General features: G+C 60.8%; 1 protein-coding gene across 24 annotated transcripts in view; it reads right to left on the reverse strand.

Moving 5' to 3' along the window:
* Nucleotides 1-286: 286 nt before the first annotated feature.
* JAKMIP3 (Janus kinase and microtubule interacting protein 3) overlaps nt 287-17,320 on the reverse strand; it is a 143,496-nt gene continuing 126,462 nt past the window's right edge. For 17 of the 24 annotated variants that reach the window (XM_071215612.1, XM_071215618.1, XM_071215614.1 and 14 more), the window contains 5 exons: nt 14,750-14,953; nt 13,672-13,737; nt 11,849-11,921; nt 10,287-11,226; nt 287-2,560 (listed from right to left, as the gene is read on the reverse strand). In XM_071215612.1, the coding sequence (XP_071071713.1) occupies nt 11,871-11,921; nt 13,672-13,737; nt 14,750-14,953 (321 nt within the window). In that variant the 3' untranslated portion in view covers nt 287-2,560; nt 10,287-11,226; nt 11,849-11,870. The remainder of the gene's footprint in view (nt 2,561-10,286; nt 11,227-11,848; nt 11,922-13,671; nt 13,738-14,749; nt 14,954-17,320) is intronic. The other 7 variants (XM_058298116.2, XM_058298106.2, XM_058298104.2 and 4 more) reach the window with 1 other exon arrangement.

A 17,320-nucleotide genomic window follows, 5' to 3' on the forward strand; every position in this document is an offset into this window, starting at 1 on the left:
TGGAAAGCTTTCCCTTCAGGTTCACATTTGAGAAACAGCTCCTGGAGGAGCCCTCGCCAGGGCTGACCTTAGCTCGAATTTCACAGCCTGCCCCCGGGGCTGTAAATGATTGAGGACCTGGCTGCTAGTTGCCGGGAGACCCCTCCCAGGGGCAGGAGCCTCAGACCCCCTTTCTGGCATGGAAAGAGGCCCTTTGATCAGAGGATAAACGCGGAAGCACCGCGGTGGCTGACAGCTGAAATGGTCACACTTTAATACCTCGTGCGGGGGAGCAACTTTGATATTCTAAGATTTCAAAGTTTTTTATTAAAACTGTACAATAATTTACAAACGAATAAAAATTCTCCGGTATATATCATAGGAATCACGATACAAAAATATGTGTAAAATTTTCTTGCTGATCACCACACAAACCTACGTCAGGCCTGTGGACACGGTCCAGCACTGGACAGTGTCACACATCTGGGACGTGGTTGTCGGGGATTGCTTTGAGAGCACAAACACTGCCTGGCACACTGCTGGGAGGGAACAAGTCCTCACTCGTTTTTGCATAAATTTACAACGAAGCTTTTAAAAAATATAAACAAATATATGATCCAATACATATATTCCCGATATGATATTCCTGAGCCTGAACTTAAATCCATTACTGTGCTAAAACACACAACCCACCTAAAGGTTTCGATGATGGAGTGATGATTAAGTGTTGATTCATGTAAAAATGCTTCCAAACCCACTCTCAGGCCCCCTCTCCTGACTTTGAGTGTAAGGCACGCGGGGTATCCTGGGGGCGGCAGTGCCCCCAGCAACTGGAACTCTGGACTGCACTGTGCACCTGCCGACGGAAGGGACTGCAGCCTGCACGGATTCCTAGTTTAGACGAACACAAGCCTCTGCAGCATCGTTCTGCCATGCGCGGGTGCGAGTACTCTGATAAGCACTATGCTATACAGATGTCCATGTCTCGGTGACACAGGAAAGAGTTGTGGCAGGTTTTTGGGGTCCCTCCCCTGGCCCCATTAGGAGGAGCTAGCCGTCAGAGCCCAAACACTTGCTGGGAATTCAGTCCAGCCCACCAGTTTTGTAGGTTCTAGAAGATGCACTGCTTTGAGAACACTTGAAATCTCAAGTGGCTCACTGGGCCAGCAGGAATTGATGAAAAGGGCTCATACTTGCCTTTCATTTTTTTTAAATCCCAGTCCTTCAGTGCTGGATTTTGTAGTGAGATGAAAAGAAGGTGCATGTGACACATGATAAGTGCCTGACAGCTAAAGAGAGGAATTGACTTTGCAACTAAATCAATGCTTTCAGGAACACAGCAGGGTATGGATGTGGGGTTTGGTACACATCATACTATTTAAAACCTTCTTGGAGCCGTTATCTCTTTCCCGACTGCTTACGTAGAAATGGTTACAGCTTCCTAGCATTGGTATGCATTTACACGCTTCCCTCTCCTGTGTGGTTGGCATGTTTTTAAATTGCAAAACTACGATTAAGTTGCCTTGAGGTGGGTGGGAGGGCATAGAGCGTCTTCCAGATGTATGTACAACAAGCAAAATCACGATGATCCCAAAGAAACATGAAGGGGGTCGATTTGAACTGGTTTCAAATACACAACCTTAGGTGCCACGTGGCCGGCCCGGGCAGCTGCTGTTCTGTGCACACAGTAGGGCCTGAAGCTTCGAGGGGCGTTGATTAAGGCGTGCTTCTAGATGCCTGCATAGTACAGTCCACTCAACTTAGCAGCTCGTCTGCAGCTCCGAGGCGGCTTTTACGGCGAGGATACTGTTTGCCAATCACTTCTGAATACAGTGAATGTGCCAAGAGGATGCAGTCATTAAAACAAGACAGAACTATGCACGGAGGATCAAACCAGCTTTCAGACTTGAGATACATGTCCTGACGTCAGGTTCAGCTCGAGGAGCACGAACTGGCCCAGGATCTTGAACAAGGGAATGAATGACTGTGGATTTAGTGACAGCAGAAGGGGATGCTCCTTCTCAGACAGGTGCACACTCGTGGTGCATTGCCCAGTGGAAATCCTGCGCCCACCAAAGGAGAGCGTAGTGTCTGACCTCAAAAGCTTGTCCCTGATTTCAGCCTGGGGGAGCATCCCTGGTCCGGCATCTGCACTGGAGTTGAGTTTCTTCTGACAAAAATGTAAGATGAACCTGACACGGGACGATGTGGTCCCCTCCGCTCCCCAGCTACCATGTAACACAGCTCACCCTCCTTTTACACAATGTGTACATCACATTCACACCAAGCTGTGTGTCTAAACTACCCAGTGAGCCAACCTCTAGGTGCCTTGGAAGAACTGGAATCCTGTGTGTTGTCTTCGTTTGCACATGCATGCACGCACGCACACACACACCTTGTGAATTCGGCACTGAATGTGACAACCTTAGCACAGGATGTGAGCACAACAGAAGAGCCACCTCCAACCAGTGAGTCGGGTTTTAGCCAAATGACGGAAGGCTTTCCTGGGGCGTGGGCTTCATCGGCTGGCAAGGATGGAAACCACACTGGACACGGGCTTCCTCGATGCGCTGGTTTCTCTCTGAAAAAGCGCAAGAACAAGCACCTTTTAGTGGGGGAAGTTTCCGAGGTGCCTGTGGGGTAAGTATGTATCATGTGGGGGGTTCTGGGGACACACCATAGTCCAGGGCTTTGGTGACGCCCTCCCAGAGGTATTTCCTTGGTGGATCTGGCGCCAACCAGGCTGCCACACTTGAGCCTCCCACTGAGAAGATGCCAACTGCCCTTCCCAAGAGCCCATGAGGCCACTCGGCCCAATCTGTGCTCCTGACGAGGCTATTTGCCTGCACTTCCATCCAACTGTCATTTCTTCTTGTGGCTTAGAAAGGGCTCCTCTCCTGGGTACGGACTTTGCAGGCACACACAGCAGCATCGTTCTGCCCCCATGCTTCCAGTCTTCCCACATCTCTTCTGCTCACTCTCTGTTCCATCCCCACTGGGGAGGTGCTGTCCCCACGCAGTGCCAAGCCCCACCAGAGCGCCTCTGTGTGCAGGCCGAGGCCACTGTCGGCAGAACCACCGGCTGGCAAGGCTGGCCCTCGGCCAGTGCCTGGGAACTTGTTTTTTGAGACATTCCCTCAGTGATAAGCTTGTGCCCGCTGTGCCAGCCTGCCTAGACAGGTTACACAATTTGATTTATGGAGAAGTCTGGGGTGTTAGGTGCAGGAGGTGCCTGTGTGAGTAGCTCCCAGTAAAAGTGGACTCTGAGTCCAGGCAAGAACACTGCCCACACGTGGCCGCGTTTTCGCTGCCGGAGGGAGAGTGTGCTCTGGGTGGCCTTCACAGGAGGCAGAGAACCCCGAAGTCTCCTCCAGACTCCTCCAGACTCAGCCTGTGGGTCTCCCCCTGCCTGTCCCGCCGTGCCCAGCCGTGTGTCCTGACAGAGTCATTAATGGATCTTGGCCTCGGCAGGACCAACTGCTGGGTCCTTGGACCCCTGCGAATGCCCGAGTGTGGGGTGGCTTCGGGGACCCACGGAAGGCCCTGCTGCCGGGGACTGAGGGGGCTGTGAGGGCACAGGATGGTAAGATGCGGTCCCTGGCCTCAGCAGGCCCGCTCGCTCACTCGCTCGGTTGTTCCTGCGTGTCTACCAGGGGACAAGCGCCGCGCTGGCACCGAGGGGTACACAGAGAGCAAGCCGGGCACGGCCCTGCCCAAGGGGCTCCCCGTGGCACTAACAGTTCACGAGGGCAGAATGGGATTCTCAAGTGGGGAGAGCGGGGCGTGGAGGTGCCGGGGCCCCCACTCGGAGCCTAGGGCGCGCGTCTGGTGAACAATTACTCCAGGAGGGCGTGACGTGCCGTGCGTCAGGGTGGAGGCCATGGCTCTGCCTTTCCTTCTGCACGGCTCCTTATGATGCCATCTTTATAGAAAGCTGCTTTGAGGGAGGATGGAAGAGTAGAGCAACCGGTTGATAACCAAAGGCATGGATTTGGCTCATTTCATACCACCAAGATGAAAAGAGCAGGGACAAGAGGATGGCAGGGCCCGTGGGGACCACCACACCGGGCATTTCTAGAAGCCGGCGCCCAGAAGGTGTCAGAGCCCCTGAGAAGTGACACCATCGAAGCCCGCAGAGACGCGGCGCACGGAGCAGGAGCCAGCGTTCGGTCTCTCAGGGCAGCCAGGAACAGCCCTGCCCGCTGGGTTTGTGTCGGGGGTTTCCACGGAGATTCAACTGTTAGGAAACAAACTCTAGGCAAGGGGGGACAAACACCTTCCTTGGAGTCTGAAGAGCCTCGCTTGGATCAGCATCAAGCCAGGTGGCGAGCGCCGCCAGAAAGTTCCACGGCCAACCCGCAGCTTTCCAGAGATGCGTGCAAGGCAAGTACCCCAGGTCCCCATAAGGGGGGAGCTAGGTCACAGCGCCCAGGGGTGCAGGTTCCACAGAACTTCACTCCCTGCACCAAATACCGCCCCCTGCTTCCTGTGCCCCAGCACCCCCCCCCCCCCAGAAAAAAACCCGTGCACAAATACTCCTGCCACCAGGACAGAGGACTCCTGCATCAGCTTACAGGACAGCGAGGAGGGTCTGAAAACACGACCCCTTCCCTCCCAGCTCGGCTTGTCTGAGAAACTTTGACCAAACATCTTCCAACAAAACAGAAACTAGTGGTTTGGGGTAAGGCCGTTTCCTCCCAAAGCTCTGACTTGGGGAAAGCGCAGAAAGGGGGACGGCCTCCTACAGACCCAGGCTTTGTGGGCTTCTAAGGTGGTCTTGGCGCCCACCCTCCAGTCTGGCTCCGGTGCCCACCAGTAGCCAACCTGCCTGGGTCACCCGAGGCCGGCCCCTGCCCAGCTCCCACCGGGGACAGCTGGTGCGGCGCCCGCACGGCCCGGGCGGCCTCTGGTCCACGCGGCCCCGTCCGGGGCCTCCCCGCCCCACCTGACCCTGCACCTGCCTGATGACAGCAGCGGCTCTCAGAGGGCGGGGCAGGGTGCGCGTTGCGCCCAGGACTCCAACCCCCACCCTGATTGGCTGGCCGCGCCCCCAGGAGGCCCCTCTCCAGGGCAGGTGCCACGGGGGGGACACAGCCGCCGTGTGTCTCGAACCCGGGCCGCCTCCACAACGCCCGGGCTGAGCCGCACCGCCACTCGGCCGCGCTGCCTGGCAGCAGCCCCAGCTTCCGCAGCGATTCCAACCCTGGGTTCTAACGGGCGACAGACGCGGGTGGGAAGGGGCTTTGAGGACTTTCAAACCCCTACATTCCAGAGCACAGCCTGAAAGAGACGCCGTTTTAGCTGAGATACAAAGTGGCGTCCCCTTGTGAACACATGACCCAGAAGGGACAGAGCCCCCCACTGACGCCCCTTCCTCACAGGGGGCCAGGACCAGCAGCTCCAATTCTCCTGGGAAGTGTCAGAAATGCAAGTTCCCAGGCCTGCCTGGTCCTGCCGCCAGACCCTCGGGGCTGGGGTCTTCGCTCTCCAGGGGCCTGACCCCCACCTCCCAGCCCGCGGGCTTGCGTTCTGAGACCCCGCCAAATCAGAGGAGCCGGCACCACCCCCCTCCCGGAGAGAAGGGAGCCTGCCCACCCTGCAACCCCGCAGTTCATCAGGAGAGCGCAGAGGGAGACAGGCTGTGCCGCCCTGAGTATGCACACACACATGTACACAAGCACGTGGACACACGCAGATGCACATGGACACACAGGTGAGCGCACACACACACATGGACACACAGGTGAGCGCACGCACACACATGGACACACAGGTGAGCGCACACACACATGGACACACAGGTGAGTGCACACACACACATGGACACACAGGTGAGCGCACACACACGGACACACAGGCGAGCGCACGCATGCACACACATGTGGACACACAGGTGAGCACACGCACGCACACGCATGTGGGCACACAGGTGAGCACACACGCACGAGGACACAGGTGAGCGCACGCACGCACACACATGTGGACACACATGTGAGCACACACACATGTGGACACACAGGTGAGCACACGCACGAGGACACACAGGTGAGCGCACGCACGCACACACATGTGGACACACAGGTGAGCACACACACACACATGCACGTGGACACACAGGTGAGTGCACACACATCCACACATGCACACTCACTGAGCTGCACAGGCCGGTGTACACGCACACGCATGTAGAGGCACAGTTGAGTACACACACACTAGACATACGGGTGAGTGTGCACATGCACATGCAGTGCTCACACACAGGCACGGCTGTGCCACACACAGCCGGGCACAGCCCCCCCCGTGCCCACCCCCTGCCCTTCGCCAGTGCTTGGCGGCCTCCTAGCTGGGCCCAGAAGGCGGCCTGGGGACGCGCAGCCGTCCTCCTGCACCAGCCGGGACGCAAAGCCGTCCTCCACCACGGCCTCTGGCGATGGCATCTCTCATGAGCGGCTTTGCGGTCTTCTAAAAAGGTCCCTAGGGTCTGCCAGCAAAAGCATCCATTATCGCCGCGCCACGACGGCGCCGTCACGGCTCCAGACGCTGCCCAGCCTCAGGCTGCTGAAGAGGATGGGGGGTGGGGGGAGGCGGCGCTCTTGGTTCCAAGCCAATCACTCACTTCCTATCTCAGACTTCGTGCAGAGCAGCTAGACATTTAAGAAACAGCTTAGCCGTAAAGTAAAACCGGATTATAAACAAAGAAAGAAGAACCAGCCACAACCCCAAATTACCTGGACCAGCTTTCGGCTCTACCCCCTAAAGGCAAGGGCTCATCCTGGGGGCCAGCTCCTGGTCTATGCCCCAGGGAAACCAGTGCTCCTGTGTCTACACCCCTGGCACAATCATGTTAGGAGATTTTGCAAGAATGTTCAAGAAATATCGGTCATGAAAATAAACCTGGAAATGTCCCAGTGCCCATCTCGGGGGAGGTACAGTCCCACAGGGCACAGCCTCCAGTGACGCCACAACATGAAGAATCTCGGCCGGATGATGGCAGAGGAAAAGGGAGTCTAAGGGACACGTATAGTGTGACACCTGTAGCGTAAAGACTTAGGACAACTAGGAAAGACGCCCTGTCTGCCGTCGAGTGGTACACGAGGGGCTCTGAACGGGACTCGGGGTCTCCCCGGGGAGGGCAGGCGAGTGTGTGGCTACCAGATGCTTAGACGACAGAAACGTGAGGGAACAAAGCCTCCAGGCCCAGTGCCAGCCGCATGCCATCCTGAGCACCTGCTGTCCAGAACAAAAGGAAGGACATGAGGAGCAGCCAAGGGGAGGGGGCTGCAGGGACGCGCCCACCAGCCCAAAGGAGGCCTTGGGGCGCCGGCTCTGGACGCAGATGCCACACCAGGCTGCTGATGCAAGGATCTAAAGGGCGTTTTACTGGGCAGGGACAGTACATCCCATCGCAGCCCCGTGAGGCTGCATGGACCGGGGACCTGCCTCTGGCGCAGCATCTGGGAGATCCCCCTGCCCTGCCTCACCCCCCCACTTCCTGGGGGCCCCAGAGGAGCAAGATGGCCTCAGAGAGCTGACTGTTCACACGCGGGCAAGCCCTTGCCTTCCAGGAGGAAAACAAACAGCCCGCCTCTTGTTCTGGTTGGTATTCTTTCTAACTATGCACAAAAATTCAGTCAGAACATTCATGATGGGCTGTGATGGGAATAACATCACCGTTGAAAGGAATGAAGCTCCCTCTTCCCAGGGGTGTCCGTGCTTAGAAGCAGCCGCCCCCGATACCCCCCTGACCCGCGTGAGAAGAGGGATCTGAACCCGCCGCCAGTGCATCAAAGGGCTCGGCTCCTGGCCTGAGGCCGGGCCAGGAGCTGTGCCAGGGTTCTGGGGCACCCGGCAGCGCAGCACTGCCCGCCCCGCTCAAGGGGGCTGCTCCCGCTGGGCTGACCCCAGGGCCGCGACTTGGGTCAAAACAGGCAGAAGGGACATTTTAGCATAAGAAGAAAAGGTTTTTAAAATGGGGGTGGAGGAGGCAAAACGAGCAGGGATGGCTAACCATATGCAAAAAAATAAACTTCCTATCCTGCACCATAAACAAAAAATTTCACTGTAAATGAATTGTAGCTGTGAATGTAAACATTAAAAACACTAGAAATGTAACCCCCCGTGCTTCCAGCACGTTTCTAAGTAGCGCCTGACGCAGCTCCGGGACTCTCGGCAGGAATACCCCAAAAGGCAGCCCCCAGCTGGGGGGCTCCAGGTGAGAGAGGAGGGGCTGGGTGGGTCGGGGCGCCCTCGCGTGGCGAGAGGGGGAGCCTCCGGCTCGGTGCTGGGACGCCCCTCCAGGTCACCACTGCGTCCCGACGGACACGGAGGTCCCCAGCCTGCCCGGGCCCAGGGCCTGTGCGCGCCGCGGCTCCTTCGAGGAACACGTGCAACCGCGCTGGGGAGGAGACTGCGGGGAGTCCGCCCTGGGCACCTGCAGGCCCGGGCAGCGTCGTCCTCCTCGCGCGGCCCCCCCTTTCTACCAGCGCTGCGCCCCACGGGGGCCCTTCGAGATCCTGCAGAGCTCGTGGCACTCTGGTGGGGTTGGGTGGGCTGCCAGCCGAGCGGCCCCCAGGCTGGGCTGCCCTTGCCCCCACTGACTGAAAACGGGGCAGCCCAGGCCCCCGAGCTCGAGCCCCAACAGGCGACGGGCTTCCAGTGCCCCCCGGGAAACTGCTCGCAAAGCAGAGCTGTGCCTGGCTCCCCCTCCCCTGCCAGGAAGGACCAGCACAGCCTCCCCGAGCAGATGGGCGGACCCCCAGCAGGGCTCGCTCCCGCGGGCCTGGAGAGCATGTGCACGGGGGTCCCGTCAGCCCCCCCTTCTCAGGAGGCAGCTGGGGGGCACCCACTTTTGGGGATGGCCCTTTACATGCCCCCCAAAGATGGCTCTGCCGTGCTCCCGGCAGGCCCCTCAGGCCCCCCAGGTATGGGGTCCTCGCAGGACAGCACCACGGCTCACCGTACCTGCCGCGCCCTGGCCTGTGACGCTGAGCAGGTGGGGGCCGTGAGAGGCCAAGCCCCAGCCTGTCCTGGGGCCCAGAGACAGGCGGGGGATCCCGGGCAGGTAACCTAATGCCCCTCCCCCCAAGCGGGGGGCCCCACCCTGCTCAGCAGGCAGTGGGGTGCTCTGACCTGGCCGGACCTGCCTCCACAGATCCGGAAGGGCCAACCCGTGGGGAAGCAGCATCACACCCCCCGGAGCCCTGGCCCGTCCCCAACAGACCCGGGGACGGGCCTCAGGGCAGACTGAGAAGCCTCTGCTCCCACTCACCCCCGCTCTCCCCCTCCCCGGCAGCCTGGCCTGGGGCGGCAGCCTCGGCCCCGTGGGGGGCTGGGTCGTCCAGGCAAGAAGCTGCATTCGTTGGAAGTCGTCTAGGAGAAGAAGAACTTTCCGTTTAGCTCACACTGAAGTGGCTTCTAAAGGCAGGAAGGGGGGAGTGCATGTGGCTCAACTGATAGGGTGTCCACCTACCACACGGGAGGTCCGCGGTTCAAACCCCGGGACACTTGGCCCATGTGGTGAGCTGGCCCACGCGCAGTGCTGATGCGCACAAGGAGTGCCCTGCCACGCAGGGGTGTGTCCCACATAGGGGAGCCCCACACGCAAGAAGTGTACCCCGCAAGGAGAGCTGCCCAGCGCAAAAGAAAGTGCAGCCTGCCCAGGAATGGTGCCACACACACGGAGAGCTGACACAGCAAGATGATGCAACAAAAAGAGACAGATTCCCGTGCCGCTGCCAAGAATACAAGCGGACACAGAAGAACACACAGTGAATGGACACAGAGAGCATACAACTTGGGGGGGGGGCAAGGGGGGAGGAAAAAAAGGCAGGAAGGGAGCAGCTCCCGGTGGTGCCCTGGCCCTGGGGCACGGCCCAGGCAGCGCTGGGCTCCCTGCTTCTCCGGGGTGCGCTGTTAACCCTGCGAGCGGCTCCTCAAGATAAGCCAGGGAGCTTTCTTTGGGGGGCATGGGGAGTCTCTGGGGGTGGCAATTAGACATAAGGCCAGACCAAGAGAAGTCGCTGGGGCTGGAGCAACACGCCTTTGAAACACTTTTCGCGCCCGTTGCGGCTCGTCCGCGTCCCCCAAGATGCTCACGGTGGCCCCGAAGGTGCACCTTTGGGGTGCAGACGGGCCGGGAGGCGCACAGCGGGGTCAGCATACACAGAGAAGGGACAGAACACACGGACCCCTCGAGGGCACAGAGCGGGGTCGGGGGGTGGGCACCAGGGCAGAAGTAGATGGGCTGGTGTCCAGCAGGCCCGAGGCCAGTGCTGTCCCCAGTGGGGGCGGGAGGGGCGTTGCCTTACCTGAGAGCCCTGGGCGGGGCCTCCTCCTGTGTCCACAGGACCACGGGGGCATCCGGCACCCTCCCTGGGCTGCTCCGCGTGCAACAGCCGGGGCTCGAGATGGGCCGGCTGCACCACCCTTGGCCGCCTGGCAGCCCGCCGCATGGCCTGCTGCTGGGGCCTCCGGGCCGGGCCGTGCTGGACACCCAGGCTGTGCTGTCGGAGGCGGCCAGGCCGCCCGGACCCCCGGAGCCAGGCTTCCTTCTGGTTGGTTCTGGCCCCCTTGCCTCTCCTGGACCCCTCCTCCGGGTGGGTGTCCAGCCCTCGTGGCCTGGGATGGGGCACGGGCCTGAGAGTCGGCGGGCACAATGTGGCCGAGCCCGTCTCGCTTCCAGAGCAGGCTGTGGGAGGCCCCTGGTCCGTGGGCAAGTGCTCGGGAGCCCTGGGGCCCCGGGGCCCATCGCTGTGCACCGTGGGGTCACGGGAAAACCCTGCTGGGAATGTTCCAGATGCACGCTCTGGTTTCCGTGCATGGGGCCAGCTTCATCTTGGCATCCGGGACGGGCTACACTCTCCTGGACATGGGTTGCGGTCATTTAGGGACCAAGGGAGGCGAGCAGAGAGGAAAGGGGCACGCGCTCCCTCACGGGGCAGCTCCCCCGGCTCGGCGGGGCATGGCAAGGTCCCGGCAGCCACCGGGACAGGGAGCAGCTGCCCACGAGGGCCGCCGTGGCCGGGAGGAAGCTCCGTGCGTGAGGCTGGGTGCTGGCTTGGCTCCGGGGCGCTCGTGGCCCAGGCTCGTCAGAAGGGACAGCCCACCGCCCGCCCCTCTCCCTCTCCTGCCGGGCAGAGGGCCAGTCCTCGGGGACGCGGGGGCTGGAATGCAGGGCCCCGCTTCTCCCCCGGGGCGGCCTCTGCTCTCTGGTCCCCCAGGAGGGAGAGGGTCCGATGCCTCTGGGGCCTGGAAGGAAAGAGAGGAGGGGTCAGCGTGGCCTGTGCGGAGAGGGTGGGAGAGGGGCACCCCGATCCCAGGAGCAGGCCCTGCGCCCCGAGGCCCACTCCCACAGCCATGACTGGGGGGCCACGCGGCTTGTCAGCCAAGCAGCACGGGCTGGCTGCGGGCAGCGTGGCCTCCGCTTTAGAGCGGCCACGGTGTGGCAGTCACATTATCTGCGCAGTACCTACGAATGTGCCTGGCACCTCAGCAAAGTCCACCCCGCTCTGGCCGGGTCTCCAATACGCCCCGAGCCCGCACCGCCCCCCTCCTCCCCAGGAAGGGCAGGGACCACCAGGCGCAGCCACGGCCCCCAGCCTCTGTCCACCCAAACGTCCAGAGGCAGGACAGCCGGCAGGTGCAGAGCGTTCTGTGCAGTCCATTTGCCCCCAGGGGTGGTTCCGCCACTGGGAAGGGGTCTGCTCTCGGGGCTCTCAGGCAGGGCAAGCGCACCCTGCAGGCTCCGGGCTCCGAACCCCCGGCTCCCACGGGTGCCGGCAGATTCTCGACAAGCCTTTGGAGTTCGTGGGTGGTGCCCCAGGGGGCAGGGCAGAACCTTCCGGAAAAACCTGGCCCCGGAGATACTCACCGTGTCGAGGCACCAAGACGAACTATGACCAAAGGATGAAAGCTAAGGAGAAAAATAAGAACAAAAATAAAAACTGAAAAGGAGAGGGGAGGAGGGGCACATGGAGGGAAGAAAGAGAAAGAAGAATTGGTGGCGTTTCTAGGAAGAGATCCCTCACTGTCACAGACAGAACAAGACGCGGCTGTGGCCGAGGGTGGGGGCGTGTTGGGAGGGCCGAGAGGGTCGCCGGGGCCGGGCGCCTATGCTGCTGCCCGGAGCCGGCTCGGGGGACAGGGCGAGCCCTGCGGCCACCTCGCCTCGGCCATGAGATGGGCCAGCGACCAGGGGCCATCCAGGGCTGCCCGGTGAGGACACGGGCCGGCTCGGAATCGGGAAGTCCTGTGGCGGGTGCCGAGCCCCCCGCACGCTCCAGGTCTGCTGGCACAAGGCTGTTTCCTTCTGTGCCGTTCACAGTGATAACGCGCAACCAACCCCCAAAGGGACTGAGCACCTGAGGCCTCATTTTGCTATTCTGGGGGGAGGATGCGGGGCCAGACCAACACGAGAGAAAACCTGGCAACGGCGCAGTTGTTTGGAAATGCAGAGCATTCAGGGTTCAAGAAAACGAATTTTAAAAATCCTAGATTTAATGCAAACAAATGACCTCCCTTGAAGATGGAAAACTAAACGGACGTCCAGTTTTGGGGGGGGGGGGGACAGGGCCGCTGCCGGGGTGGAGCCCTGTGCGCAGCGTGTGGCCCTGGCCCTGCGCGGGGCTGCGTTGCCATCCATGGATCTGCACTTTCGCTGTGGCGACTGCGCGGCCGATGGCGGCAAAGGTCCAGCGGAAGGGGCAGCTCTTGTCGTTTCCAGGAGGGGCGGGGTGCAGGGCGGGGGCCCAGCTGGGTACCAGCACCCGTTTGGACAGGAGCACAGGGGCAGGAGGGACCCCGCCCCTCCCGGCGAGCACAGAGCCTCTGGCTTTTCTTCAGGGTCCCAAGAGCCAAGGACAAGAAGAGGAGGTGGAATCAATGGCCACCCCTGAGCGCTTGGGGAGGGGGTGGAGGGAGACCCAGCCCCGGGATGCTCTGCTCCCAAGAACTGAGAGAATGAGCCGACACTGGAAATCAGGGACTGTCCCCGAACTGCAGAAAAAGGGCCCCCCTGAATCCCAGCAGGCCTGGAGGAAGCAGAGGGCTCCTCCGGCATGCTCTCGCCACCCTGGTGGGCGCACGTGCTGGGCTATCGGGGTGAGCGCCATGGGCGGGGCACCCCGACTCCACACTCGGAACCAGGGGGGTCCAGGCAGGACCCGGCACCCCGCACGGGGCCGTCTGCGCGGCCAGACCCAGCTGAACGCCGGCGCTCAGAGTGCCCGAGACCTGAAACAGCCGCAATAGGGCCCGAAGACAGACTCTCAGGGGACACTTTTCAGAGCGCAGCCCAGTCCGCCCTCCGGGAGCTCAGGGTTCAGACCGGCGTGCTGGTGAGCTCGGAGCACTCCCACGCCTTGGCCAGCCCAGCGCACTGTCCAGCACACTGTATGTCCGGGGAAACCGAGGCCCGAGAAGGGGCCTCCGAGGTCGCAGACCTGCGTAACCGCCAGGGGCGCTCCACCCCAGCTCTCCTGTCCCTGCCCAGAGCTCTACCTTCTGGAAACCTCTTTCCGTCCAGCTCTGCCCTGAACAGTCGGGTGCTTTGCCCCTGTTGCCACACGACAAGCTAAGCCTATTAACTCCACAGAGGCCCGTGTGCGGGGACGTCACCTGCCATTCAGCTAGTGTTCTCTCTTTATCTGGAAGTTCCGTTAACAAGACAAGCCACGAAATTTGCACACATTGTACCTTTTCCTCCAGTTCTTTTATTTGTCTCTTCTGAGCTTCTATTCTTTCTTCTAACTCCTTAATTCTCTGTGAAGTCAAGAGCGAGAATGTCTTTAATAATCAGAGTATTTGGGAAACCAAGCAGGAAAAGGTCTCTCCAGGTTGCCACTTGTTTATCTGTCAACAGATACCTGCCCTCCCCAAACGCACTCGGCCGGAGGGAGTGGCGGCCGGAGGCACGAGCCACGCACAAATCACGGAGGGAAGTTCTTTGCAATTCTCTCCACAAACGCTGTGAAGCCCTTGTCTTTACTTTGACATAAAACGTGACGCCAGTCAGCTGCAAATTGAGCACGTCTGCGCCGCACTTGCCAGCCCCACTTGGGGCCTGGGGCAGCTGAGCTTGGCAGCAGGTGACACCCCTCACCCCAGGCGCCCCGGAAACAAGGGGGGCCCTGGGGGGCCAGCACAGTCCTGGAAACTGTCAACTCCTCGGGTCAGGCACCAAGCCACCAATGCTAATGCCCAGAGTCTCTGACGCGGCCCCCGGGGCCCCTGCATGGAGCGTGTCCAGGCCAGCCTGGCCCAGGCGCGCTGTCTCCCTAGACCTCGAGGCCGGCCAGGCTGCCGGGGTCCCCTCTCCTCCCATCAGAAAGGAACCGGCCTGAGGCCCCAGCGTGCTCTGAGGCAAGGGAAGGCCAGGGTCGGCCCTCAGGCTCACCAGCCTCTGCTCCCCAGAGCACGCCCACAGCATGGGGGGAGGAGGCACGGATGAGAACGGGCAGTCAGGGGGTCCCAAGAGAAGGGGACTGCCCCCTGGAGGCAGCACGGCCCAGGAGGCTGGTCTGGAAGGGCAGGGGTGAAGGGCTGTGAGGCCAGACAAGGAGGTGTGGCCACAGGAGCTCCTGGCCCTGCCACTGGAGGGTGTGCCACCGGAGGCCCTGCCACTGGAAGTCCAGCCACTAGAGGCCCTGTCACTGGAGGCCCTGCCACAGGCTCAGTCTGGCTTGGGGTGGGAGGCCAGCCCGGCCCCACCCCCACTTTTAGGCCCCACTCCTTGGGCCCCTGCCTGCACCCCACCGCGCCCGGCCCCGCCCACCTGTTGGGCCAGCTGCAGCAGCTCCATGCGCTCCCGCAGGATCTGGGCGTCGCGCTCGCGCAGCTCGCTCATGACCTGGCGCTTCCACTGCTCCACGGCGACCTTGAGCTTCTCCCGCTCCTCCTCCGACAGCACCTGGCACACCTTGGCGCCCGCCTCCTGCTGCAGGGCGTCGTGCAGCATGGCCTCCAGCTCCAGGATGTGCTGGCGGGCGGCGGGGCGCGTGAGTGTGGCCACGCCGCACCTGCCGCCTCCCGGGCCCGCCGGGGTCTGCCTACAGCCTGGGCACGGCGACCCCCCCGGCGCCAGCACCCCCGCCCCCACGGGCTTTAGCTCTTCCAGTTCTCTCTTCCAAGTGCGTTTTAAAAGGCAGTGAGACTCTGGTGGGGGCCCTCCTCTACCGTGTTCTTATAATTAGGGGAACGTGGCAGGAAGACATGTGGGGCCAGCCTAGGATGGCAGCCCAGAGGGCGGGGGCACCCGGGAGCAGCCGAGGAAAGGCGAAAGGGGAGGAAGCCAAGGCCCTGCTCGAGCACCCGCAGCCGGTGCGGGTGCAGCTGGGGTTTGCACGGCCCCACCTGGGCTGACACAGAGGACCCCCAGCAGAGGGGGTCCCCAAACATGGCGTGCCCCTAACACCCATGTGTCTGGCCCAATGCGTCTGTGGCCGGGCCCCCAGACACGCTGTGCTGGGACTGAGGCCAGAGATGGAAGTGGCAAATCCCCACCACGGGGGTCTCAGCCCAGCAGGAGAGAAACTGACCAACATTCCCAGAAGGACTGGCAGGGAGTAGACGACCTGCCCCACACCCGCCTGGGGCTCACAGGCAGGGCAAACTGGGCCCAGGAAGAGGGTTTTGAAGGATAAAGAGGATTTTGTCAAGCTCCAAGTAGAGAAACACGATGAGCACGGCCACTGGGCCTGCCAGCAGCCTCACTGTAGCAACATAGCCCAGCATGGAGGGAACCTTTCCTGCACTTTCCCTGGGAGCCGTGATGGGTGGCAGCGGCACCGTGGGGGAAACACCACCAAGTGGGTCCCAAGCCCGTCCTGGCTCACGCCATGCTTGATGCTGATGGGAGCTCACGGCCCTGGAGGGTCCTGTGCCATTCAGGGGAGGAGCATCGTATGCCGGGGAGTAGCATGGCTGTGAGCAGGCCGGGCAGGAGAGGCAGAGGGGGCTGGGCAGGGCAGCGAGGCTGAGCTGGGGAGGGGCAGGTGAGAGCCGAGGGGTGGGGGGCAGAGGAGGGCTCGGGGGCTGCAGAGCAGAGGACGGCCTGGGGACGCCAGCCGACGTCAGGGGCCTGGCTGGGCAGGACGGCAGTACATCTGCATTCACGACACCTGCTGCCAGTCCCCTCGCAGCTTCCTTCTGAGTAGCTAAACTAAAAGCAGGACTGCCCAGCCTCATGGTGTCACGGGCAGTGTGGACCCAGGGCACCCGCCCTGTAGTAAGAGTGAGAAGTATGGACGCTCTTTGCACCGCAAAGGGCCAGTGCAGGTAGGAGGGATCCAGTCTCAGCCCTTGCTGGAGGCCACCTTCCTGTGGGCTGGCCATTGGGCCAGGGCAGACTCCGAGGACAGTGCTCAGGCAGCACAAGCAGGAGCTCACTGAGAGGCTCCCACACGACCACTGCAGGAGCACACACATGGGCTTCATAGAAAACCATATTCATAAATTTAAATAAAAATGGGAGGGCCATTTGTGGCTTCCCAAGGACCAGGTCCCACACCAAGGTTTCATGGGCTACCTCAAACCTCAGCTGGACCTAGACCCAGGTAGGCTGCCCCTAAAGCCTCCTATGACTCACATGGGCTCCCTAGGGCACAGAAATGGACCTTGCTCCTCACCCAGGTTGCCTGATACCAGGGGGAAGGCCGGCTGCTCTTTGTTGTAGCAGTGCACTAGGTCTAGGGCCCCAGCTCCCCTGTGCGAGGACAGCTGCAACCTGAATGCAGGAAGGAGAGCTACCTAGAGGGTGAGGGGAGCCACCTAGGATTGACTTGAGCAGGTCATCAACCTCTCTGTGCTTATTGCCTGGACCAGTGCCTGCTACTGCCACTGTAGGCTCTCACCATCACTGCCGTCATCACCACCATCACCATCACCACCACCATCACTATCACCACCATCACTACCATCATCATCACCATCACCACATTATCACCATCACCACCACCACCACCATCACCACCACCACCACCACTACCATCATCATCACCACCATCAATCACCATCACCACCATCACCACCATTATCACCATCATTACTACCACCATCATCATTGCCATCACCACCATCATGACTACCATGACCATTATCATCACCATCATCTTCATCACCATCATCACCACTACCACAACCATCATCATCAGCACCACCATAACCATCACCATCAGTGCCATCATCACCATCATCACCACCATCAGCACCATCAGCACCGTCATCATGATCATCACAATTATCACCATATCATCACCCTCAGCGGCAGCATCTCCACCATCATCACCACCACCATCATCATGATCATCACAATTATCACATCATCACCCTCATCAGCAGCATCACC

Source organism: Dasypus novemcinctus, chromosome 6 (genome assembly GCF_030445035.2).
Source record: "Dasypus novemcinctus isolate mDasNov1 chromosome 6, mDasNov1.1.hap2, whole genome shotgun sequence".
Classification (NCBI taxonomy): domain Eukaryota; kingdom Metazoa; phylum Chordata; class Mammalia; order Cingulata; family Dasypodidae; genus Dasypus; species Dasypus novemcinctus.